The 26,128-nt window shown below is 49.4% G+C and overlaps 7 protein-coding genes across 7 annotated transcripts; 5 read left to right on the forward strand and 2 right to left on the reverse strand.

The window, feature by feature from the left end:
- Window positions 1-232: 232 nt before the first annotated feature.
- LCP9604111_969 (translation initiation factor 4B) lies at window positions 233-2,117 on the reverse strand (the record flags this gene model as incomplete). Its single annotated transcript, XM_039073416.1, has 6 exons — window positions 233-1,275; window positions 1,329-1,619; window positions 1,675-1,755; window positions 1,879-1,923; window positions 1,976-2,029; window positions 2,114-2,117. The coding sequence occupies 6 exons, from the start codon at window positions 2,115-2,117 to the stop codon at window positions 233-235; spliced, it is 1,518 nt and encodes a 505-aa protein (XP_038933517.1).
- A 1,434-nt stretch (window positions 2,118-3,551) lies between these two features.
- Window positions 3,552-4,357, forward strand: LCP9604111_971 (uncharacterized protein; the record flags this gene model as incomplete). Its single annotated transcript, XM_039073428.1, has 4 exons — window positions 3,552-3,630; window positions 3,712-3,825; window positions 3,883-3,999; window positions 4,059-4,357. 4 exons carry the CDS (start codon window positions 3,552-3,554, stop codon window positions 4,355-4,357), a joined length of 609 nt encoding a protein of 202 aa, XP_038933519.1.
- A 632-nt stretch (window positions 4,358-4,989) lies between these two features.
- Window positions 4,990-13,804, forward strand: LCP9604111_972 (FMP27 family protein; the record flags this gene model as incomplete). Its single annotated transcript, XM_039073439.1, has 3 exons — window positions 4,990-13,524; window positions 13,590-13,690; window positions 13,753-13,804. 3 exons carry the CDS (start codon window positions 4,990-4,992, stop codon window positions 13,802-13,804), a joined length of 8,688 nt encoding a protein of 2,895 aa, XP_038933520.1.
- Window positions 13,805-14,915: 1,111 nt separating this feature from the next.
- LCP9604111_973 (uncharacterized protein) lies at window positions 14,916-15,357 on the forward strand (the record flags this gene model as incomplete). The annotated part of the gene is made up of 3 exons (XM_039073450.1): window positions 14,916-15,170; window positions 15,233-15,251; window positions 15,341-15,357. 3 exons carry the CDS (start codon window positions 14,916-14,918, stop codon window positions 15,355-15,357), a joined length of 291 nt encoding a protein of 96 aa, XP_038933521.1.
- A 740-nt stretch (window positions 15,358-16,097) lies between these two features.
- LCP9604111_974 (uncharacterized protein) lies at window positions 16,098-16,544 on the forward strand (the record flags this gene model as incomplete). The annotated part of the gene is made up of 1 exon (XM_039073461.1): window positions 16,098-16,544. One exon carries the CDS (start codon window positions 16,098-16,100, stop codon window positions 16,542-16,544), a length of 447 nt encoding a protein of 148 aa, XP_038933522.1.
- An 860-nt stretch (window positions 16,545-17,404) lies between these two features.
- LCP9604111_975 (uncharacterized protein) lies at window positions 17,405-18,835 on the reverse strand (the record flags this gene model as incomplete). The annotated part of the gene is made up of 6 exons (XM_039073472.1): window positions 17,405-17,824; window positions 17,879-18,228; window positions 18,287-18,312; window positions 18,369-18,430; window positions 18,484-18,602; window positions 18,661-18,835. 6 exons carry the CDS (start codon window positions 18,833-18,835, stop codon window positions 17,405-17,407), a joined length of 1,152 nt encoding a protein of 383 aa, XP_038933523.1.
- Window positions 18,836-19,970: 1,135 nt separating this feature from the next.
- Window positions 19,971-26,026, forward strand: LCP9604111_976 (uncharacterized protein; the record flags this gene model as incomplete). Its single annotated transcript, XM_039073483.1, has 4 exons — window positions 19,971-20,034; window positions 20,295-21,412; window positions 21,467-21,911; window positions 21,981-26,026. 4 exons carry the CDS (start codon window positions 19,971-19,973, stop codon window positions 26,024-26,026), a joined length of 5,673 nt encoding a protein of 1,890 aa, XP_038933524.1.
- Window positions 26,027-26,128: the final 102 nt, after the last annotated feature.

The raw sequence follows: 26,128 nt of genomic DNA on the forward strand, positions 1-26,128 counted from the left end.
GGAAAGGAGAATAAAGCTCAATCAGAAAAAGCAATCTACGTCCGGCACTGAGAAATGGCGGAAGCAGGTGGTAATTATGAGTGACAAACCTATCCCGATGCACCGCTCAAGGTAACTAGACCGAGCAGCGCACCAAGACCGGAATGAACCTCGTCCAGAATTAACCCACCTGGCGTTCCGGTAAATCCAAGGCTCAGGGCAAATCGGTCGTTGCTTCGGGGTATCGATACGTTTATGCGAATCCTCGACCAGTCTGTCCACGGCGGTTGTTGCGCTTGTTAACACTGACCGTGCTCCATCCCTCGTCGTCACCGCCAGCAGCAGGAGCAGCACCAGCCTCAGGGGCCGGGGCTCTCCAGCCGTTAGCAGACGCCTTCTTGGCTTCGACAGGAGCGGCAGGCGTCTCCTCGGTCTCCTTTTCGGTGGCCACCTCTTCGCCATCCTCACCGGCCCGTTGGAGGATCTCAAAGTTGCCACCTCCCTTGGGGGTCTCAATGGCATCCTTGCCGTTGTGCTCCACGGCAGGGGCTGCCTCCTTAGCCTGCTTTTGCTTCTCAGCAAACTTTTCGGCCTTCTCAGCCTTAGCCTTATCGGCAGCTTCCTGCTTTTGGCGGAGGGCAAGCTGGCGTCTCTCCTCCACCTGGCGCTCACGGGTAGCGGTGTCAATGGGGCGAGCGGCACCGAAGGGGCTAGCCTTAGAGTCGCTGCTGGCTGAGGTAGGAGTGGGGGCGGGGTTATCTGAGATGGTGCGCTTCGTCAGGTTCAACTTGGGGCGGCTAGCAGGGGCAGCAGGAGCGGCAGGCGTAGCAGAGGGGGAGGCGGGGGTGATAGGCTCTTTGGGGGTTTCGTCGGGGCGCATTCTGGCGCGCCACTGGTTGTCCATATCGGCAGCAGTAGGTGTGGGCTCGGGGCGAACGTGCTCGGGGCGGGGAGGGCGCGAGCCCTCGTCCTGGGAACGTCCCTCACCCCATGCGGCCTCGGTTCTCCGGAAGCTGGAACCAGGTCCGTCGTTGCTGTGCTCTCGGCCACCCTCGCGGGGCGGGCCACCGGCAGAGGGCGAAAGGGGTCCCTTGCGCTCCCAGTTGTTGAAGTCACGGGGCTTTCCGTCGGACTCAAAGTTGCTGCGGCGGCCACCGCGGTCGCTACCCGCATCGGAGCCGGCATCCATACCACGTCCGAAGCTGGAGCGCTCAGGCGCACGTCGCTGGGGAAGGTCGGGGAGGGGACCACGTCGGGACCAGTCAAGATCCTTGCCCTCCAGGCGAGATTCCTTGGCTAGATAATCTGTCAGTCGAAATCATTACAAAACACCAACCTTCGGTACTTACGAGGCTCCGCAACACTGGTACGGATGGAACGTCCCTGGAAAGACGAGCCAGAGAGATCCAGAGCCTTCTGCAGACCCTCGACGGTCTCGAACTCGACATATCCGAAACCCTTAGGGGCCTTTGTCAACTTGTCTTCCACGAGACGAACGTTCGTCACGCCACATGCAGAGAAAAACTCGGAGATATCGGCGTCAGTTGAATCGAAGGAAAGGTTGCCAACGTGGCAAGTGTAGGGGGGCTGTGTGGGGAGATCAAGAGGCTCCCGGACGGCATATCCTCCACGCTCGCGCTCTAATCATTCAATCTGTCAGAACATGGTCTGTGTGTCTGGCGCGGGGAATCATACCAAAGCCGCCAGAGCCGGAGGCGGAGCCGTATCCCAAATCACCCGCGGGGCGACGGTTGAAGGTGGAAGTCAATGGCTGGGCTGTCCATAGTGTAAGCAAGGGTTTCGATCAACGATAAGCATGTTAGGTGCACACTACATACTGGCTATAAATTTTGTTAGTACAATTTCGCCGTTTCCATAGTGGGGAAATCTGGAACTTACAAGGAAGGGGCATATCCTCCATCTCATCAGCCCAAGAGCCAAGGCCTATTAGCCGTCAGTAATCACCTCAATCATCCAAATTTTCCAGCATACGCACTTTCATCGGCCAAGAAGGTGCTCATAGACATCTTCTGGGCTTTATTTTTGGGAGCTAGTAATTCATCATGTTAGCAATCGCCCATGAATATTTTCGGGGGACGGATGTCCTGGAGGACATGGAAGGTCTGGAACGAACCCATGATTGCGGTTTTAAGTTGAGGGAAACGCGCCGGGATTTGTGCGCGCTTCTCGGAGAGTAGGGTGAGAAAGAAGAAAAGGTCAAACGATCAGAGATACCTGGTGAAAAGACCAAGAATCAAATTTTGAGTGAAGTAGTTGAGTGAGGTTCAATATCTGCAAACCCACAGTGGAAAAGTTGGTAGAGGGGAAGTCGGCTGCGGCATGGAAGTGGACGGGTTACTAAAATTTTAGTGGTGACGCTAGCCCAATCAGAGGCGAGATCGGTCTATACCAGAACTGCGACCATCGTCGAAATCGTTTGTATTTTCCCTGGAATTGACGAATATTGTGAGGGTAATAGGCTATTTGTGCCTTTGTTCGCTTGAAATAAGGCGGGAAGCGAGAAAATGCGAGTTCTTACCTTGTCTGTATACAATGGTGCATTTCTTATACTCGGCTAAAAATATATCATAGAATATACTGCCAAAAAAAAAAGAATACGAGGACAATTTCATTTCGGTTGTAACTTTATTGGCTATAATTTTGTCATTCCAAGAGGAGTCGGCTGCAGTAGCCTCCGTTACTTGTATGAATCGACAGTATGACAAGTCCGATTTATAGATCGTTCCGCATTAGCGCTTGATACTATTTCATATACTTCGCCTGAGCCTCTGGTATGGAACTATTATATATATAGTATTGCTGTAGGCCTTTTGGGTAGGGCTCAGGTATAACGAATTTTAGTGGCGTACCTACATGTATGTACAACATATATTTTGAGTACTGGAGGCTCTGATCAGGCGCTGATCAACGAATATGTGCCCTCCTCAGGCTGCTAGCAAGATGCCCAGAGATATTGTATCCCCGAAGAATATGCAACTAGCAGTGGACGTCATTCCTATACCGCATCAGCCTGATTTCTAAATATTTGTATAACAAGATGCAATAACATCGCAAAGCTAGCTTGAATGGATATTCGAGCTTTATTTCAAGCCTTTTGACATTGTGATAGACACTTCTTGGAGATTGCGTCTCGTACCAAAGTGGAGGTTTGGCTTGTGAGCCAGTAGGAATCAATCGCAACCATATGAGGGGAAATAAAGATCGCGGGGCTGGCGGTCTTGCAGGCGATCATCTACTGGGCATGTGCAATGCGGGGATACTATATCTGGGCCTCGTTCACCATTTATCTCCAACATGATTAAACAAAGCCAGTCGCCATAGCATGAATATAAAATATAGACCAAAACCTTTAGAATATTATTGTACCAATTCTGCTTATGCCCTAATTCGTCCATCCAAGGCCGTATGATAACATTACATAATCAGGTACATCAACCGGGCACGTGACCATATTCCTTCTGACTTGGATTACTGCTTCGATGAGAGCTTCGATGATTGTTACTTACCATTCCACGAGCTTTGAACTCATGCATCTCTCGGGTTAAAAAATAATGGGTGACCAAATCAAAGATATGCAGGATTTTCAGTCCAACGCTCTCATGTCTGCAGCCAAGGTCGGAGCCCTCAGCGGTTAGTATCTGCCCTTCGTAAGATTGTTTGGATACAGACACAACGGGGTTTTCAAAGATGAAGTGCTGATTTTCCAACCAGGAACCGCTGGCCTGATCTATGGAGCAGCCGCTGGAGTTGTCAGATCCCCTAATCCCATGATTCATTCATTGTCATGTGGCATCCACTGGTTTGCGTGCGGCTCAGCCTTTTGGTGTATGTGGGGACACTCTATGTTTATATCGCTGATGTCTAACCTTAATCTTGGGACAGGGCTACGGAGCAACATCATTAAACATCACTACCAAGATAAAGCGTCGCTTCAGGAGCGCACGTACACGAGTGCTTTATGCGGTGGCATTGCCGGCGGAAGTGTAACGAAGTTGATGGGTACCGTATCCCGCACTAAAAGCACATATTCTGGCATCACGTCTAACTAAATCATACAGGAGGCCGGCTGGTTCCGGGGGCTATCATTTTCTCATTACTCGGGTACTGCGGCCAGAGCGTCTTCAACCGAGTAGACGCGTGGCAAATGGAAAATGCACACAAGACATCGAAACCTTTGATGCAGCGAATGGCGGAATCTAAATGGATTCCACTCCGCACACTCTCTGACCAAGAATACAGGGGGATGTTGAGGGAAAAGCTCCTTAGCGTCGAGGCTGAGATTGCTCTTCTTGACGATAAAATCCAGGAACTGGAGCAGTCTCGACCGGTCTCTGCTCCAAGCCCCAAGCAACCCTGAAAATAGGGCCATGTGAAAATAAGGCAAATGCGAATTGTTGTACAATACAAGGGGAGAGAGAGACAAAGAAGAGGACAGAGTCGAGCATAATGAATATAGAGCGGGCCTGGAGTCCCCGAGGGCTGATAAAAGGATCTCCCCTGAATTCTTGGGTCGCGTGTCGATCAATCTGAACAAACAACTATATAGGAACATTGTAGGAGTCTATCGGAATATAAAATGCTTGATAGTATATAGTCTATGAAAAGAAATAACAACAGAGCCATTAATGTAAAAAAGAAGCCAAGTTATGAGATATGACAGAGATAACTTAGCGTACCGCTCTTTTTGGCCAGTTCCTCCGATCTGTCCGGTAGCCCACTCTCATTCTCCCTTACCCTTTAGTTTCCCCCCGGCATGATTCGCCTACACTCATTTTATTCGAATCAGCCTGCAGTGCTCATCCTACTGAGACTTTGATGGGCAAGGTCGCTGCTGTTCTGGAGTCTGGAGTCACTGATTCCAACCAGACAGACAGTACGGAGTAGAAATTCGGGGGACCTAACAACAGTGCCATTGAACTCCGACATAACTTCAATGTGCGAGTCGACACTGCCTGTCTGAGATCAGCCCGCTGCTGATCGCAAACCGCGATGACCCTCTTTAACCCGACCTCGATTCTCGTGGGATTCCTCCTCCTTTACCTCTCGTCCTTTTTCATCTTCGCTATCGTCCGGATCGCGACGGGAATCTCTATCCAACGGATCGGCTACTTTTCGCTGCGCCGAATTGCATACACCCCGAAGGAAGGAATACACATTGAAATCCGTGGCCTCGGATTGTTGTTACACCCCCCGTCATTTGCCCAGCCAACATGGATCAGCATTCGGTTGACAGAACTGAAGGTGACCGTGGACTCGACGACTCTGGGCCAGGGAAAACGCGACGCACCGCGTCAACCATCCGAAGACCACGCCGCCCCCGAACCTGGCGGCAGAAGCAAAACATGGAGGACGTTAACACGAATCAAGGAACGTGTCAAGCGGCTACACCGGCAGATCCATTGGTTGGCCCTCGTGGACCTGACTGCTATCGACACAACCGTCCACTTTGTCAACGCTGGCCAAATCCAGGTGGGATCGCTTTCTCTTTCAGTCGACACGCGGAGGAAGATGGTGGAACGGGGCAAGCTATTTCGTCGCAAGAAGGATATGTCGCAAGACCAACGCCCAGCCGAGTGGATTATGAATGCCAAAAATGTTTTACTCAATGTCGACGGCCGGGAGCCAACCGAGATATTGGATAATGTTGGTGTGAATCTCCATGGACTTCTTCACAAGGATTTGGACGGACTGAGAGACGCCTCGGTGGCCCTTAAAATTGGGCGTTTGCATATTCCATATGACGATCTCCGCACGCTATTGCAGCGCATCAAACCGGTCAAGAAATCTGCACAGGGGTCAAATACGGAGACCGATGACGAGATATCATTTGCCGATTTCGTGGACGAACTCGACAAGCCTGGAAGCAGAGACAATGCCATTATACAGACAGTGGCGGACTCAAAGGGGTTTGCAAGCTCATTACTTCGTGGTGTACAGGAGATACAGATTGCTTTGAGCTTCTTCCGTGTCTCAAAGGGTATCCAGGCTCTGTCTGCAGGACAAACCCCCGTATATCTGAATGTGGTATCGCATGAGCTTGGAATTGATCTTCATCGGATGGACCAAAGAAGCCCAGAGCATCGCATGTATTTCCAGCGGAATGATGTTGCCCATCAGGCTCTTCTTGCTGCTATCTCTCTTTCCGTCAGCTTAGGCGACGAATCGGGCGAGACCGATAACATTCTATACATCCCCATGGCTACGACAACCATCAAAACCACACTGCCTTCGAAGACGGTGAGCACCTTCGATGATGGGAATGCTGAAGAGCGAAACACAAATGTCCTGTTCGCAAATTTGGTCGTGACATCACCCTCGGTTGATCTCCAACCGCAACATGTTTCGAGGCTGCTTAAACTAGCACAAAATCGAGCTTCTTCTCCTCGGGCGAAGAAGCGAGATAATCATCGATTGATTTCTCGACTACTCCCGAAGGCAAGCATCAATATTTCTGTTCACGAACCTGTGGTCCGGTTTGTTCTCCCCATCGAGAAAGAGTCTGGTACTCCCGATGATTACAACCTCCTTATTTCCTCGATCTCCTCTATTTCACTCGATATCGAGTCCTCTCATTCATCTGAAGGCGGTGCCCACTATTCCCTATCGTCAATTTACCGGGTCGCCTCCCACAAATTCTATTACCAGACTCCAGCAGGCAACAAACACAATTTGCTCACAAACGAGAATCTGGAGCTGAAGGCCCATTTGAACGCCACTCCAGAGGTCTGTGTAATCGCCTCAGGAAGTCTTAACGAGTGTTCAGTCCACATGATTGATGGGGATGTAAACCGTGGAATCCGCGAAGTCTTGCAGCAATTCATCACCCAGATGCAATCACAGAAGCGGGTACCAATACCGACAAATGAAAAAAAGGCAAGCGTGTTGAGACGAGTGCCACCATGGCTACTCCAATTTCAGTTCGAAGCCACAGGGTCCAGTGTGGAAGTCGCTGGTGTGGACAGCACCGTTTCTGATATATCTCGTGGTGTATCTCTGCAACTACAATCGTGGACAGCGGAATACAAAGCTCAAAAAACGGAGACAAATGTCGGAAGCATTGCTAGGCGACGCACTCCGAGCCATTCCACCATTGGCGATGAATCGCCCTTTCGATTTCCCCCAACCTCGCCTCCTAAGGCTACTCACACACAACGCGGCGCTTCAGATGGCCGGCGACTGGCTTTCCACGCGCGTGGTTTCGATGGCTTTGTCATTGAATCAGAGGATTATCTGGAACCCGAGCCATTCTTCTCTTTGCCTCGATTCGAGATTGCGCTGAGCACCCACTGTGATCGCCTCGGACCGCTCCTGCATGTCACATCCGTGTTCAAGGGCATATACCTTCAATACTCACTGTACCGGTTCTACTGCCTCGGCGTTGCCGTTTCCGTGATCCAAGACGTGCTCACACCCTTACCGCCAAAGCACTCAGAGGCTGCCGAAAACAAACCCAGGGCGCCTGCGAGTGTCTCGCTACCGCCGCCTCCGGCATACAAATGGTCTCCAAAAAAGGAGCTTGTCACATACGACATGAAGGCAACAGTTGTGCAGCTCAAGGCAAACCTGCCAAACGATCCTCAAATAATGATTCAGATCTACGGACTTGCCGGTGCTTCTCAACGTCTTTCTACTCCTTATGTTAAAGCCAACCTTGTCCGCTTCCATGCAGAGGCACCTAAGCTCAAGGGTGTTTGGGCAAGAATCGGAAGTATGAACAACGTCAGGCTGGATTTCCGAAAGATGAAGATGAAACATGGCAACACTTTGGTGGAAGAAAAATCTATCGACATATGGACAGACTTCATCCGAATTGGTGTACCTCATCATATGGTGATGCACCGCATTTTTGATAACCTTATCAACACTTCCAAGGCTTTGAAACAGCTGCATCATCGCTTCAAGAATGGTTGCAGAGATTTCGGCTCCTTGAGAGAACCAGAAGGCCCGAAGAAGGTGCCTAGGATATCTATTCGCAGCAAAGCGTTGCTCTTCGAGTTGGAGGACGATGGCTTTGAGTGGAAACTGGGCTGCATCTATCGAGTTGGCCTGGTTGAACAGATTCAGCGGCTGGCCCGGGAAGACGCCTTCCAGTTGAAATCTCACAAAGTCATGGAATCTGACCAGCGGCGTGCCTCATCTCGGTCACGAGCCAAGTCGAGCCATCGGACAATGCGCAGCGAGCGAACTAGCCTAGATACAAGGCGAAGCAGGAGTGCCGATGAACGCCCGAGATCTAGCGCCCAAGAACGCGGGAGAGGTCGGAAATACCGCTATGATACCGAAGGCGCCACCTGTCTCTCATCGGAGCAAAAGATCTCTGTGCATTCTGCCTGGGGCCGACTTCAACAGTACAATGCTCAAGTCTGGAAAGAGAAGATCGATGCAGCTCTCATGTTCCAGGGCACTTCTATCAAACAAGTCCGAAATCTCTTCTCTGGTGCAGATGAACCTCCTCCGGATGTGAAAGAGACCGAAACCATTCTTGCCATTCCGAACAGACCGGGTCTGATGTCGGCTCTGATCAGTGATGTTCACCTTGTTATTGACAAGCCTTCATTCGCTATCGATGAGTTCCCCAGTTACTTGAACCGAATCGGAAAGGGGATGCCTATGTCTATGAAATACGGCCTGCTCATCCCAATGAGCTTTAACCTGGAAATGGGTGAAGCACGCGTCAACTTGCGAGATTATCCCCTAGATCTATTGCACATCCCAGCCCTGCGCCCAGGGCAGTCCCCAAGACTTCCCAGCTGGTCTTTGCGGACGAACTTTGTCATTGCAGAAGAATGGCGTGACCATGAATCCGCAAGACAGGTTGAAGTGGAACTCGTTCCTGCATCTGAAGGGTTCGACGGATCCCCCCGCGATGCGTTCAAGATTCAGGTGTGGCGTTCTGTTACACCAGTCAAGACCTATTCGGACCCTGTCATCGAGATAAACACAAGTTTGCCGACTAGCATTTCATGGGGTGTCTCCTATCAGCCTGTTATTCAAGATATGATGAAGATCATTGAGGGTTTCACGAAACCTGAAATTGATCCCTCGGAGCGGGTGGGCTTCTGGGACAAGATCCGACTCAGCTTTCACTCCCGGATCAAGGTTCTCTGGAGGGAAGATGGCGATGTACATCTGCGACTTAAGGGCTCTCGTGATCCGTATGTGGTGACCGGCTTTGGAAGCGGCTTCGTCATGTGCTGGCGTAGAGATGTCCAATTGGATGTGCACACCAGTGACAATCCCATGGAATTCATGACTGTCACGAGCGGCGAATATGTGCTCGCTATTCCCGACTACAGTGCCGAAGCACGTTGGGCAAACGAAGCTACCACAGAGGAGGTGGATAACAGTTCTGCATCCAGCGAGCAGAAGAATGCTGCCCAATTCAAAAAGGTTATTATGAAGCTCTCTGGCGATGTCAAGTGGGCAGCAGGTCTCGTCTTCGAGCGGGATAGTGAGAATGATGAAAGGTCCTTCTCCTTCAAACCACATTATGAGGTCATTCTTAAGAACCCCAGATTCGTCAAACCATCCGAGCAGATCAATTACGATGCCTATCGTGGCTTCCGGAGTGACCATATTCACCTTTCTGTCTCGATTATTGCACCGCAGAATAGAGACTGGGCTGTCGACAATGTGCAACCGTCTTCAAGCTACAACACAATCCATCTCTCACCGCGATTCTTCACCCACTTCTTCAATTGGTGGTCTCTTTTCTCGGGCGTGATGTCGCTTCCTGTTCGCCAAGGATCGCTCTGGCCAGGAGTCACAAAGACCGCCAAGAAGTTCAATCGTCATTTGGCGACTGTCAAATACAAGATTCTTCTTGCACCCCTTTTCGTGGCCCATATGTACAAGCACAAGGATCGCGAAGATTATGAAGAGAGAGCTGTTGTGGCCACGGGCTTGAAAGTTCGCCTTGATTGCTTGAAACTTGATATCCATCAACGTCGCGAGCAAATCAAAACACAAGCCGGGGGCCGTTCAAAACAGACCAGGACAACCGCGATGCGTATTAATCAAGCCCAAATTGATATGCAATCTGCAGACTTCCGCGCCGTGTCCGCCAGCATCGAAGGCACAACACCGGAAGACGTTGAGCGCAACAAAGACGATATCCTCTCTTCCTTCCAACAGCCTGTTCCATCAGTTGACTTGTCTCGTTTCACAATCCCTGATCACAATTTGGACTGGGTCGACATGGATGATTTCGTGGAGCCGGACTGGATCCTTCCACAGGAGTCGAACCCCCGTACCCAGATCTTACCTTTGGCCTTCACCCCGCGATTCACCTACTTCCGCAACACGGATCACTGCGACATCGGACCCGACGAAACGGGCTACAGTCCATTTGGGGACGAACCGACCCACGAGTGTGTCATGTCTGAAACCAACGATCCTCGCCGTGTTCAGATTGAGTTGGTCAAAGACCGCCTTGCAACAGTCGAGGCACAGATTCGCAATTATGAAAGCACAATTGGGGAAATCGAAATCAAGCTTATGAAAGAAGTAGACAATAATACAGAACTGAAAGCCGAGCATGAGTTATTCCTTCGCCAGTCTGAGTCTCTAGCGAGACGACGCAAGTTCTTGACCACAACTCTCAATCGTCTTGAGAGACATATCACACGCGACGAGCGGACTCCATATGGCGACACACTTGGCAAAAACGTTGCACCCAGCACTGCTTCTTTCCGAACAGGACGAACAGGTACAACCGATGGCCGTTCTTCAGCCTTGGATGGAATTTACTCGTCGGCCAACGATGAGTTCTCCAGCGATTTCGACAATCGTTTCATGATCCACAACATGCAGCTCAAATGGAACAACTCGCTCCGCAACATCGTATTGCGGTATAGTCACCAAGTGAGCCAGCGGCGTGGATTTGTCTACTACATGTCTCGCCGCGCTGTCAAATTTATCCTTGATATCGTGGAAGAACAGGACAAGAGCGATCGCAAGCAGCCTAAAATGTCCAAGACACAAACCCGAAGTTCGAGCGTCGATGAGGATGAGGAGGAGGTTGGAGATCGCATTGAACAGTTGCTGAATGATGCTAAGCGCTACGTGAATGTCGAAGAGAACGATCCACCAGACTCGAACAACCAATCAACTCCGAACACCCCATCCTCTGCCAATTCGGACAGTTCGAGTGAGAATATCGTGCCGGAATTCACTCCCCAGAACACTTATCACTTGCGTCTCATTGCACCTCAAATACAGCTTCTTAGTGAAAAGAACCAGAAGTCGGTCTTGCTTGTTGCCGCTAAAGGCATGGAACTCAAGGTCGTGTCAATCATGGACAAAGGGCGTGTTTCGGATGATGTCAGCGGCTTGATACAACGCCGTTTCTCCCTCGAAATGGACGGTGCCCAGTTTTTCGTTGCAACACAGAAGAAATTGATGACAAACTTGCAATTCTATGCTGGCAATAAGTACGGGAATGCGCCTGGATCAGCGTGGCCACCGTGGTTGACTTTGGAAGCCATGTTTGATTTCGAGTTGAATCCATTTGGATTCTCTCGTATTGTGCAAAAGACTTCTGCCACCCTGCGTTACGACAAGTTCAACAATCTTCGCCTCAAGTATAACGAAGAGGTGAACAAGAATCAGGAAGGACCTCAACCTGACGACCAAGAAGACCGCATAGACTCGATTAGTGTGGACTTCCCTCATTTCCGCGCGATTTGTGATTCTGCAGAGTACTATTCCATGTACATTATTGTCCTGGACCTCATGCTCTACAGCGAACCACTCGAAAAGGTCCGAAATGAGCGCCTAGAGAGGATCATGCTCACTTCCGACTTCAGTGACCTTAGTGGCGCCCCGGAAATGGTGTTCAAGCTTCAAGCACGCATTCGCCAGTTGGAAGAAATCAAAGAGTACTTTCAGATCAACGCTAAGTTCCTTGACAAACAGGGCTGGGAGGATCGGCTGGCCCTCGAACGCGACTTGTCTCTATGCGAGGATGAACTTTTCTTCATGATGAAGGCAATCACAACTTCCCAACGGCGAATGGAACCGAGTTCGTCCAGGGACGCCGGTGTCCATGGCTTACTGCGTTGGAGCATATCGGCGAGCGAGGTCGTGTGGCACCTGATGAAGGAGGCTTCTGAGCCCTTGATTGAGTTCCAATTGCGCAATGCTTCATATGAGCGAACCGACAATACTGATGGCTCGAACCATAACCTGGTATCCATCGAACGACTAGTCGGGTTGAACTTACTTCCAGACGCTATCTACCCTCAAATCATCGCGCCTTACCTCGACGGCGGACGCACCCTCGATGACTTCATGTTGCGCATCAAATGGCACATGCTGGAGGCCGTTGCCGGTATCCCTGTGCTTGACAACTTTGAAGTTTCATTGTTCCCGCTGAAGATTCAGCTCGAACGCGAGCTGGGCCAGAAAGTCTTCGAATACGTCTTCCCCAACGTGGGTTCTAGCGCCTTTGAGGCTGGTGGTTTCTCGCCTTTCATGATCAAGAACATGAAGCCACTTGAAGCTTCAGATGGGGAAGACGATGACGAAGGCCCCAACGGCGAAGGCCCCAACGGCGCACCACTGACACGCTCAACGAGTATCGATGGTGATAGCTCGTCTATGGACAGTCTCGCCATCTCTAAGGGACCGGGCTCCATCGAACTGCGCCTCCAGCCGACACTGTCACTTTTAGATGAGACCAAGCCGCCGCGTCATCGCTCAGGCCATCTGAAGGGTCTGATGATGACACCTATCCACCAAGATAGTAATCGACTGGGTGTCTCGGAGACCGCGCGCAAAACGGGCCGTCCCTCTACAACTGGTGGTCTCCGCAAGAAGAAGTCTGCTGATAGTCTGCGCATGTTGACTAAACATCCCACCGAAAGATCCATGTCTAGCCACAGTGCTAGCGAAGACAGTCGCAAGAAGTTCGGAATAGGTAAAGGGACCAACAAGGGCGGCAAATCCAAAGAGCAAACCGATGACCTGACCCAAATGATCTCCCGCGCCTCCAACTTCATGACTCTCGCACATGTGAAGGTGAATGACGTAGTTCTTTGTCTGAGCTACAAGGGCAGAGGCGAGCACAATCTAGAGGATCTCCACGATTTCGTCTTCCGCCTTCCAGTTCTCGAGTATAGTAACAAGACATGGTCGAACCTGGATCTTGCCTTGCGCCTCAAGAAAGACGTGATTAAAGCCCTCATCTCGCACGCGCCCGCCATTCTTGGCAACAAGTTCTCCCACCACCGACCTTCGAAGCAGCAACAGAAGCGTTTCCGTGAGCTTGCATCCTCGTCTCAACTCCTGCCAGACACATTCAGCTTGATGAAACAGAACAATGATCAAGCCCATAGTCTGGCCAGCTACGACTCTAATAGCGATTACTCGGAGTCCCGCTCGCGCAGATCCATGCAGTCGAATGCCTCGCCATTGGCTAGGACGACCTCGTTGAATTCAGATCCCCACGGCACAGATTATTCAGATCCCACCATCCATGACTCGCGGTCCGCTAGTGATGTGGATGTGGATTCTCGCTGGGAGGTTCGTGTTCTTTCGTCTCACCGTGTCACCGTGAATATCCCCGAATGCTAATACAGAATGTTTAGGCGTCGCGTCGATTTGTCAATGCCCCTCCACCCGAAAGGCCGATGACATCCGGTAACACCGTGACTACGATACGATCTGGCAAGAATGATCAGGATGATAGGTATGAATCCCACCCCCGAGTCCGTTTATCGCCGTGGCGAAGAAACCGACTGACTCGTCTAGTCACATCAAAACAATTCGCAACATCGGCCGGAAGCTGACATTCCGGAAATGATCGCTTTGCTTCATCTACTATATCCCTTCTTTTCTCTTTTCGTTCCTATTTGACCTAATACCTCTACACCCTTTTAAAATCCTGTGATCCTTTGTACACTACCATCGCTTTATTCCCACCAGACCCCTCGTGTCTCCTAGATACCCTCTACCTGCATCGGGCCGTACATAGGTGACTGTACATAACATATTTCCTCTGCCGGGTGGGGCTTTCCTATCTTAGCTGCCGCCGCTTTTACGAGGGCTCAGATACACCACGGGGTAAAGCCGTGAGGTTCTGTGTTCCCTAACGAATGTTAGGGCCTGATATATAGAACCGCTGAAATCAAATAGACGTTCTGTTTGTCCTTACGATCTTTTGGCCTGACTAGTTAGTTATCTAGTTATGTCACGTAATATAGCTTAGTTGTTAAAGTTATAGACTAGGTACTCGGCTTACCGAGAACGGTAGTCTGTAGGTAACTTTGTGTTCAACCGAAGACACAATATATAGAGCTGCTATCGAATCAAATTGTAAGGCAAATTATAGTTTTATTACAATAACCCAGCCATTGTTACCAAGGAATACAGTTGAAGTAGCGCGTTGCATAAGCTTCCAGTGTACTGCCATGTATTTGGTGGCAAGTGATTCTGAGCGCACCCCACTCCTGAGGCTCCAGATATCCACAAATATGAGACAATATCTCTGGAGGCAGGTTTGTGATAGACATTTTGAATGAATAGTCACGTGAACGGTTAGGGATGGGGTTGGAAAGGGGTTTCGGCTCAGAACATTGGAATCATATGAGTTTAAGTAATCAAAGGTTAGCTCTAACTAAAAAAAAACCTTAAGAGACCCTCCAGGGCTACAACTTCGCTTATAGTGACGTGAGTTCACCGTGTTTCTAATACTAAAGAAAGGAGAACTGATTTCTGCGCTGATACATTACTCTGTATCCAACGTATTGTGACGGTTGCCAGTCTACTAAAGATCAGTTGTGTCAAGACCTCAGTACTAAGAAGGCTGATGCCTGAAGTATGACACCCTGTTATGGTGCGTGGGTCATGTGTCCCACAACCTTTATATTATCCTCGCATGCTGCTTCTTTGGAGAAGCAGCTATTAGTTCCACTATGCCACTGCGTATATTAGGTGCGAGGTCACTGTACAACGGCGGATCCTCCAGCTCTAGGTGCCAGCCATCTGGCTCTTCCACCTTGATCCCCTTTGACTCATACCCAGGTAAGACCTTTGGCGAGGTCTCAACAGTTGGCAATGGCCAGACTGTGGCGTCGTTTGGGTCGACTCTCATGATCAAGGCTAGCGCGAACCATACCCTCTCACTGAGGGGTGCGGTTCCATGGTCTAGAGACCTCGGGGCGTCTCACGTATGATTACGTATCTGCTACCTCCAGCAAGATCGAGAACGAGGTTTATCGTCATCGGCCAGAATATCAATGGCTTCTATGGTAAGTACTGGACGAAGATAAAACAAAAAACCCGCCGAGTGAAGGGGTATTTACCAATAGTGAACATCACCCTAATAAGGAGAAAGTAGGACTTACCCATCAATAATTACATGAGACAACCTCATGCTGCTACCTTCGACGTTATAGAAAAAATATGATCGGAGGATATCTAGCAACGGCATCTCCCGAGGCCGAGAGACCCTGGTTGATCCTTCAGCGGCAAGTGGATGGAGCCTTGTCTCAGAATATCGCGCATATTTTACCACAAAAGTGAGGAGAAGGATGGCCCCCATCAGCTAGAGACCCTGTTCCGTCTCGGGTGCAAACAGACCCTGGTCAGGAAGACTCATATGGCCCCCATTTTCAGAAAATTGGACCTGGCCCCTAAAATTCAATCCAGGATGCTTGTTCCAGGAGAGAATAGCTGGGTCAGGCCGCCGATGATTGCAAGCATTGCTACCCATAGGCATGTAGCTAGACTAACTTTAAATTAGATGATTATAAGAAGGATCCCCTCTCCCCGTCGATATTTTTGAATCTCACAGCATTTTCCCTCAGTATTCTACTGGAAATACTAGATGTAATTCTTCTTACACGCTCTTTTACTTATTCATGTTTATCAACTGACCGCTGTAGCTGGAATCAGTAATCGTCAATAGGAACTTCTACCTCGGTTGCTCTTTTTGACTTGCTACCAGGTATTTTCATGGAATTTATACTACAAAGGCTTGGAAGTATATATGCTGAGTCCACAATATAGATAATCAAGTCGCCTCTAGACTCTCAAAACTACCTATAAAATCCATCTACCCCTCCCTCGTGCACTTCTTGTGCTTCTTGACCACCATGGTTGAAGGTCTCACCCGGTACCAGATCACGCCCCCGAGCGACGCCATTGTCGTCCCCGACAGACAATCCATGAACGATCTGGTCAAGCTGAATCCGGAAACAATTCTTCACGCCGAGAATGGAGGCTATTATCTCAAGAACATGGACGAAGAGGTCGTTGCCATCGCTGGGGATGACCTATGCACAGAGTTCGACGCCGTGTTTGCCAGTATTGATGCTGATGTCGTCGGTGACGGCTCTAGATCTGGGGATGAGGGATCTGGATCTCTGGGCGGGGCAAATGTTACGAAGAGGAATGAGGATCTCGCGTTACCCGAACTGTATGCAAAATTTCTGCAGCCACCCCCGTTGCTTCCACTCTGCCACCTGTCTGAGCTACTCGTATTGCCATATATGCTCCTCAAGCAGCCGGAAAGTTTGTGTCTAGAGTGTAGTGTTATTTGAGACAATATTAGAGAGCCTGTACGGAGGTCTGAAAGGGTGTGGCACGGGCAGTGAGGCTGGAAGAGGAACACGAGTGAGAATATAGCATCTGCCACATCTATCAATATCCTATTATTCGCTCTGCAGATAATTGTCTTTTGTCTTCATAGATGAAATGAGTATTGTTTGCCAATTTCAGGTACTCTGATCAACTCATACTATCGTATTCCACTATATTCTTTACTAATTTAATGAGTGCTATACCTTGAATAGGTCAAGATATAGTTAAATTTAGTTCCTCTTTTGATTCTTTCAGTACCTTCATTTTAAGCTTGATACTCGTTTCCTGCTGGGACAGGTGGCTATGATAGCGCTTCCTTGTACATGTACACACTAGTTAGTGGCTTCCCCTTACCCATGATATAGATAGATTTTGTTTAGCACCTCTTCATTTATGAATATGTACCAAGGCTGACGTCGTAGGGTAATTTAATCTCTGAATATCTCCACTGGTCGGTAATGGCTTTACAGCGGGGGAAATTAGTTGCCCAGTCTAGTCTCTTTCATACACTTTGTAGTGTTTATACGACGAAGTATGTCTTGCGTGAAGTTAATAGTAGAGGAGGGTATAATGTACGATCCCTAGGACTTTAGTGGGAAGTCTAGATGTATATAAAATAATAAACAATATCTTAGGGTCTTAATTCTCCCAGAGAATAAACAGAGGGTATCTATATACAACATCATTAGCCTGCGCAGCAAAACAAAATCCAAAGAATGTCAAGTCTATAAGCCCTCTCCCCAATGCATTTGCATGAGCAAGCAAAAAGACCAAAATGAGAAATCTTCATTGGAACAAACAAATTCATCAGTCATACATATTACACGGATAATTTCTCCGTAGATGGTTCGGCATTGGAAGAGGAGCCAAGAGTTGCTCCATCATAAGTTCCATCGGTGACGTGAGACGCCTCATTAGGGGAATTTCTGGAGGCATCGTTAGAGACATCATGGGCTCCATTGGAGACTCCGGGGACATCATCGGATATTTTCTCCACGCCTTCGGATGGTGCCGAGGGATGGTGGTGATGATTATCACGAGTCCAGGGCCAGACATTAGCCTGGACGGACTCGAAGCGGGTACGTGCAGTGGGCGCGCTGATATCGTCAACCCAACGGATGCCTCCTTGTCCACGGTTTTCGGCCCACGCCTGCTTCTCACGACGCAGGTCACTCTTAACCCAGGGAATTGTGATCAAGGTCCACACAATAGCCCAGGCAAACGGAAGGGACCAGCCCAACTTTACGTAAGGTTAGTCTGATTGTAATTTGAGATTAAAAGAATTCCGGCTTACCGTAAACGCAACGTTTTCCTGGACAGTGAAAACAATGGCGGTAATGGCGGCAGCGCAGATGATGGACCCTCCACTCCAGAAACAGTTCATTTCAAAGAGCATACGGCGAAAATAAGGACTCGATAGGTATCGAATTCGGAGCGCATATCGATACATCTGTCCACCACCTCCGTCAACTGCTACCACGTCCTCAATAAGCGCGTACAATGCAGTTGGCATAACAGAGCCTTTGGGCGTGGAAGAAATTCGGAATGGAGCCTTGAAGCCCATCATACGGAAAATGTCGAGGGAAAGGTAGACGATGCCGAAGTAGAACATGACGGTTGGTAGGACCATGGCGATGAGGCGTACTGTTTAAGCAGTCAGTATGAGGCAATTGCGTAAGATATTATGATTGGTTGGTCTAACCATATGGTTCTTCAGGTACCGATCCACTGTGAACTTGTTAGCTCATTGTTCATGCTGCTTCCATGATATATGCTAGACTTACACGATCAATTCGACGGCCAGAATCAACCACACGATGGTGAAGTTGATTTGGAAGAAATCCAGCTAACAAGAGGTATCAGTTAATGGTCCATGATCAATCCCAGGTCAAAACCTACCCATGATACGCGGGAGTTCAGGGGCCGGGCGCGTGAGCTTTTGCGGAATAAATTATGAAGGCGGTAGAAGTATTCGAAGACCGAGACTCCTCCAAGCGATGCGGTAACGATCGAGAAGACTGCACATCAAAATTAGCAACCTGGACGGGCGTATTTGTTCCACCGCGCAAGACATACCGATGTTGGGCGATAGATCGGTGAGGTACCAAAGACACCAATACAGAATCAACGGCTGAGCCAAGGTATCGATCACGAAAATAGTCCAGAAGAACGCAATGGACTTCTTCCTTGTGTGCAACGAGTACGGGAGCGGAGGGGGCTCGGAGGGTGTTGGGACGGCTCCTTCTTCCATCGGGGTGGCGATAGTGGCGGATTACCGTTGTTGATAGGTTCGGGGAAAGCGCGATAAAGGTTTGATGAAGTATTAAGGGGGTTATTAGGACATGGTGCGAATGTGATGATGACTCCGAATGGGTTTCCAGAGAGAAATAATCCAAGAAAATGAAGTGAAGAAGAGGCGAATATGTAAATTGAACGCCCAGGAAATTTTGGCCGGAAACAACGGGGCCAGGTACTTCCGTTGCCATACTAATTTGGCTGGGAGGACAGGTACCTGACGTAAGACTCCATGATGTCATTCAAAACACAGCCCTGATCAAACCACCTGCTAACTATGTGGGCATATTTTATGCATATATCCCTTGGCGAATTGATTTTGCCTCTTATTTGTCTGGGGCTTGGGGATACTAATATCGAATATGGCTTATTCAATAGTCCTCTATGGATATAGTATAAGGCAAACCAAAGGGGAATTAGGACGACGTCAGGTAGTTATGCAATAGACATGAATTCATAGGTATGAGTCAGCGAAGACTAAATATGCACAAATCGGCAGAAAACAAGGAATCGAGACCTAAAACCGACCTCGGGAGGCATAACGGATACCGATTCCGACATGGCTGGGCCCGACCTCGGGAGTTTACGTTGGAGCTTGTTCATAACTGCCCCAGTCATACGGAGTACTCGGTACAAAGGAGATATCTCGTATGTTCTATAGCATACTATGGGGTAAATACGGAGTAGTTATACATCATTAATTGTTATACATCAATTAATCTACTCTACCTATAATGGACAATGTACTCCGTAATCAGCAGAGACCTGAACATTGGTTGCACGTAGGATATTCTTCTGCAATATATTTTAGATAAGTCAAAGGATATCATGAAATCTCTCCAATAGCAGTGAATTTATTATTGTTCATATAAAATAGACCCCGGATCATTCTTGATGCCTTACAAACAAGGCACCAACATTGAGAAAGATAAGGTCATGTGACATGACAATCGCACTGCAAAATTTGGAAGCTCGGCGTTCGAATCCCCCCCCTTCAAAAATTTCTACCCTTCTTTAATTATCCGACACCCATCACCTTTCTAGTACTGTTTTTACTTCCCTCTTTCTATCCAGAAAAAAGACATGTAGCCATGCCTGGCGTACAACATCTTATCGACTTCGTGCTGAACGAAGTCGCGCTCTGCGGTAATCAAGGTGTGTATAGTCTCTTCACTGGGACCCACTTTTCATGCATATGGATTTTCAATGTCACCGGAATTATGTGAAAGCGCCCTAGTATGGGATATATGTTGAATTCCTACTTCACTCTCCTCTCGGGACTTTCGCATGATGGATTTGAGTTTGCATTCTTGTGGCGCGGACCCAATGCCGATTTACATCCTACATCTCAAGCCTTGATTGGCGCTTTTATTCTTATATACACTTCGATGAATCGAATGCTAACAGACATCAAGGTGCAACATTATCTGATCTACTGCAAGCCATTGATGATTTCCATACACAATCTCAGGATGTGATGGAAAACCAGAACATTGACCATCGTTTCAAAGCCAAAGTCTGGTCCTGGCTCACGACTAACCCAGAGGTGTCTATTGGCCAGCACAATGAATGGAACCATCTCACCTTAAGTGAAGCCGAGAAGCTTGACTCGCGAACAAGGGAGAAAGATGATGCCGATAGCAATTCTTTGGAGCCCAACCAAACCGCAGAGAATCCGGATTTACCACCGCTTCGAATCTTTGTCTCCGAAGAGAGAGCCTGGGTTGCCATCACTGGCCATCCACCAGATGAGTCCAAGGTACTGCCCCTTGAATTTGCCTTACTGTCGGTGATTGCTTCGCGCAAGTCAAAGGGTATTGTGCAGCCGGACCTGGTGAGGCTCAGTGGCCAGGATAAACGGTCTGTTCCGAAGCGTACCGATGCTTTGCAAAGAAAAGGATACATCGACAAGCGACCTGTTCAAACAAAAACGGCCAGAACCAGCCTCTGCACGCTGCAGCGGTTCTACCGCCACACTATTAGCGATCGAACAAAGTCAGAACCGCAATCGGAGAACATGATTGATTTCGACAGCTTTAACACCAGCCTGTTCAACATTCTCCGAGAGCACCCGCTGATTGCACGCAATGATTTGAAACGACTCCTCGGCTTTGATGACCATTGGCGTTGGAAGGTCTTGTCCCGTGCCCTCCGCAAGTGGGAGCGGATAGGCGTGGTACAGCGTGTGAGAGCCGAATCGCAATACGAAAGAATGCATCCTTGTGTGAAGCTTTTACGGGATCCCACAGGGCAAGATCTGGAACTTTTCCATGAATTCAATTTCGATGTCTTGAACAAGCATGGGGTGCGAGCCAAAGGAACCAAACCTACCCCGGACCAAGAAGACCGAGAATTGCAGCTGGGGGGCCAAACCAAAAGATCGCCTAGTCTGGAGGACAGTGGGGTTGATATGATCAAAGAACATGTTGGAGATGCTGTACGTATCGTACCGTCTTGGACGCCGGATCGTAACCTCAACAACCAAATCTTTGACATCGTTCAAAGAACAGGTACAACAGGCATCACGAACCAGGTAAGTACCTTACTCGCGAAAGTGAAGATATTCTTAGCTGACAAAATAATCCAGACCTTAAACTTGACTTGCTTTGGGTCCTTTTTCAAGAGACCCGCTGAAAGTATGGTGCATCGCTTGGTCGACCTATGGCAAGTGGCCCAGCCACTTCATCTCCGCCATTACGCCATTGTTCGAGATATGGCAATGAAAAAGACCATCATGTTTTATGTCCACTATTCGCTAAACAACTTCGCAAAGCTAGTTGAAGCTGGCCAGGCATCATGGGAGGCCGTTGAGATTCCAGCCAAGAAAGCCAAATCGCTAAAGATCCAGGCACCTCCCTTTGGTGCTCTTCCTCAGCTTGATGAGCATGGATTCCTCAAAAAGGAATTCCCAAAGAATATGTTGAAGGATCCAAATTCAACTCTACTCGACGGGATCACGGCTGCCAAACCGCCCAACTATCTTCTTTCTTCGAGCGATCCTTTTGTTGTTCAACTTCCAAACGGTCAATATGGTACGATTGCCCCTTCCTCTCCTTGGATTTCATAAGAGAAATTACTGTGAATCTAACATTAAGCCGCAGTGATCCGCACACGAACTGATAAACTCCCCCCTGGCTCCAAGCAACAGTATGAGCCCCGTTTCCGGCCCAAGGGACGACCGAAAGGCAAATTGAACCGCGCGACTGTCGAAAAGCGTGCCAGAGAATCCAAAGCCAAAGACCCCATAGCCATAGAGTCTGGAGCTGGAGAACCCGACGCTAGCCAATCCGAACCCAGAGAATCTCAAGCCGTGGAATCCCAAGTTAAGCCGGAGCCAAGCCAGGGTTATAGCTGGGAATATGTCGAAGAATCCCCGCGAGCCAAGAGAGCCAAGATAAAGCACGACAGCCTTAGAGGGTTATCAAAGAAAGAGAAGTTTGAAGCACTTGGTATGGATGAGAGTTGGACTGAATACAACGCTCTTGTCATGGAAAAGCCTGCTCCTGGTGTGTATGTGACTCCCCACGGCCGAAGAAGACCAGCCGGCAAGGCCCGAGGTCGCCCGAGACAGAGCCGAATTGCGATCTTCAAATCGCCACAGCTAGCATCGATGCCTTGGTTTGTCAAGGACGAAGATGATTCAAGTGAAGACGACAAGGTACGGGATGATGCTACCACTACTCGGGCCTCCGAGAGCCTTGCCCCTGAAGCTGCACATTCAGTCATCAACTCCGAGGGGCCTGCAATGACCCCCACTCCGACAACTTCAAGGCGAGCCAAGAGAACTCTGCCCAATGAGCCAGCGGCCTCACCGACAACATCCTCGAGTTCCCAAGCCAATGAGCAGAGAACCGGGAGACCTGCCAAACGATCTCGTCTTCGCAAGGCCCAAAACGAAAACAACGAAGAACCTTCGAAGGACGCTAACGAGATATTGCCCGAGGTTGTAGTTCCAGCACTCCAAGAAGGTTCAATCAAAGCGAGTACACCACGCCATCGTGACAAGAGTGCCAGCGCTCGTATACTCGAGGACGAACAAGCTGGAACTCCCTCAAAGCGACGCCGTGTGGCATCCTCCGACCGCGCGACTTTACAATCCCCAACACCTCGTCCATCTGATGTCCCGACACCACGATTGGGCTCAGTGGTCCCCCAGAAATTCAATTTTAGCGCCAATGGCACCAAACCTACCAGAAAGCCACGTGTTCGGAACAGAACTAACATCAGAAACATGCTAATTCCAGAGGAGGAAGAATCGGGATCCTCTAAGCCTTTGATTGGGAGAGGCGGATCTATCAGTGTCCTTCGGAGAAAGCTCATCATGGAAATTATGGAAAAGGCTGATGGTGTATATCCTGCGGGCACTGCAATGTGGTATCCTTTTGTCACTGCATGGATGAAGTTTCATCCCAAGGAAAAACCAGACATGCGAACTATCAATACTGCGTGCAAGCAACTGATTGATGCCGGCCAGCTTCGGCAGCTAACTTTCAGCGGCCGAGACACGAGAAAAGTGATGGTAACAAGGACGTTGTTGTTGAAGCCTGATATCTCACCAGACGATCCGTTGGTGAAAGAGATGCAGAAAAAGATTCTGGCTACTGATTTCCACGAGTCGCGACCCTTCTTTTCGGCCAATGTCGAGCTGGATCCAAATTTGACAAGAAATAGTGGTCGACCACACGGTGCACCTCCCCGCACGCAGAGATTCTCATTCCCGGTAGAAGAAGGAACCCATGTTCACTTACAACAAAAGCCCATTTCCATTGTGAACTTAGAGGCAAGAAGGAGGAGACAGGCCCAGACGAATTTCATTAAACGTCTGGAAGCCAAAGCCAAAGCTGCCAAGGCTGCCGAAGAAGCGGATGAACTGCCTGACCTGCCTGGAGTTCAGCGACTCATGACACTCGCACGCCCTCCTCAATTGGACCTTGATTCTCATCCGCACACATCAATTATTCGTCCATATATCCGAACAGGTACACGTGGTCCTGGCAAGCACCAAAAGTCTATCATACATCCCAAGCGGGTGATGAAACCAATTTCCGCCATCGGAGCGTATGCCATGTTGATGAATCCGGTGCAACAGTTTGACCCGGCTAGTGGAACTTTCTCTACGGGGTCGTGCTCGGCCAGACGCCGAAGAAAGCCAATGGCAGCAAAACAGCCGGTTTTGAACATTGAGAAATCTGTCGACGAGTTATCTAGACTGGCTTGCGACGAAGCAGACTCGGAAATCCCTAGTGCTGTCAAAGCGAAAATTCCACTGTCAACATTCACCCAAAAGACCAAAAAGATCCTCAAATGGGAGCTTCATCATCCAAATCTCTTTGAAGCGAACCTTGAAGGCCAGCAGTTTATCAACCAAACTGTTCAAGATGCTTTCAAGCCAGCGCCGGTCACAGGCGGTATTTGCTTCGACATGGATATACCTCCTCCAAAACAGCTTCAAGTGCCTGAAATACCTGAAGTGCCTCAAGTGGAACCAGATTTGCCAGCACGGCGTAGCGAGGTCCGTCGCCAGCGTCAGTCTCTACCTGAACCTCTGCCCCAGCCTCCTATAAAAACTACTCCGATAACCGAGACACAAAAACGGACACCCAAACCAAGAAGAACACGGGCTCCTCGGGCCCCGCGTGCTCCTGTTACAGATCGCCGTCTGGCCAAACTTGATGATACTGCAACAGCCGACAAAGAAGCACAGTCGGCGACCACCAAACGCATTCGCCGACAGCGATTTGTGCGCCCTATATCCGAGGATCTCAAACAAAAGATAGTGATTGCTCTTGTCGTCGTTCGTGTGCTTGCAGGCGGAGCGGAATCAAGAGTGATCGATTGGCCTCTTGTGACAAAAGCTTTCCCAGATCAAGATTCGTCTTTTATCGAAGGGCGAGCGCGTCAGATACTCAACAAGAATCGCTTACAGATTACGAAGATGCATCATGATTTCCAGGAGTGCTTCCTTGAGGCTTATGAAAAGGACGAAGTTCCGCCCATTGACTATTCCGACTTGGACAGCTATGACTGGCCTGCCCTAATTGAATGGGCAAGCACTAGGCTCGATGTTTCTCCGTCGGAACGGGCTCCGGACCTCCCAGCAACACGGCAACAATTCGACAGTGTTTTCGAACTACGCGAGGATGCTATTACGGCAGGCGACGAACTGTATCAGGCTGTGCATGGTGTCACTATAAACCACAAGCGCAACCTAATGGCGCGCAATCCATTCGCTGTACCCGTGGATGGTGAGACACGCGCCCAGCCGGTTTCACGAAAAGTTGGTACAGCACAACTTGAGGCTGCGAAGACATGGGTTCGTGCAAATATCGTCACCGCAGAAGAGACCTACCGACCCAATGAGTCGAGCGATATTCTGCAGCGCTTTGGTGATCGACTTGTCACCACTGCGACGCAGGCACTACTCAATGAACGTGTCATCAGCTCAACAACCCGTGGCCGCATCACTCCGGGTCGCAACTATGATATCTCGGAATATTTCCTGCAGACACTGAGCCGCAAGCGTGCCGTCGAAAGCAGCCAGCTGCGCCGTGCCGCTCATTTCAAGTCAAAGATGCTAGATCTTCAATTCCGAACTACCGGTGCATCCGACGTGGAGTACACCGCAGAAGATGGCGATATCCTCGCATTGATCAATCTCTACGCTTCGGGTGCTATTCAACTACGACCCCGCGATGCCCCTCGCGCCAAGTTCGGCCTCACCGATGGCGGCTATGAAACGCGCCAGGTGGACAAGAAACGATTCCGTTTCCCTGTCGAGATTACTCCCACCGCAACATACCGCTACGGCAACCCCGTCCATGGCAAGGCTGCAGCCGCGTACCTTCCACCCGCGCCTTCACCATCAGGCCCGGAAATGCCACCTAGGAACCCCCTTTGGTACGACATCAATGGAGAGTTCATACATCGTCTCTGGGATCTGGTTATTGGCCCTGTTCTCGGGTGCCTGGTGATGCGGCCTGGCATCAAGGCTGCCAACATTTCTAACATGATCAAGCCCACCATGGGCGCATGGGAAACTGTGTTGATGCTGCAATGGCTCGAGGAAGTTGGCATTGTCAAGCCAGATGGCGAGGGAGACATGGCTTGCTGGAGATTACAGGAGTCTTGGTGGATGATTCTATCTTGATTGCCCATCCTCGTGAACTACTTATCTTGAATGTAACATTATGTGAACAATGCTTGCTAGCCATACTTCTCAAAAAGTCAAGAAAAATACAAAAGAACAAGG

This window comes from Penicillium roqueforti, assembly GCF_015533775.1.
Source record: "Penicillium roqueforti strain LCP96 04111 chromosome Unknown scaffold_01, whole genome shotgun sequence".
NCBI lineage: Eukaryota > Fungi > Ascomycota > Eurotiomycetes > Eurotiales > Aspergillaceae > Penicillium > Penicillium roqueforti.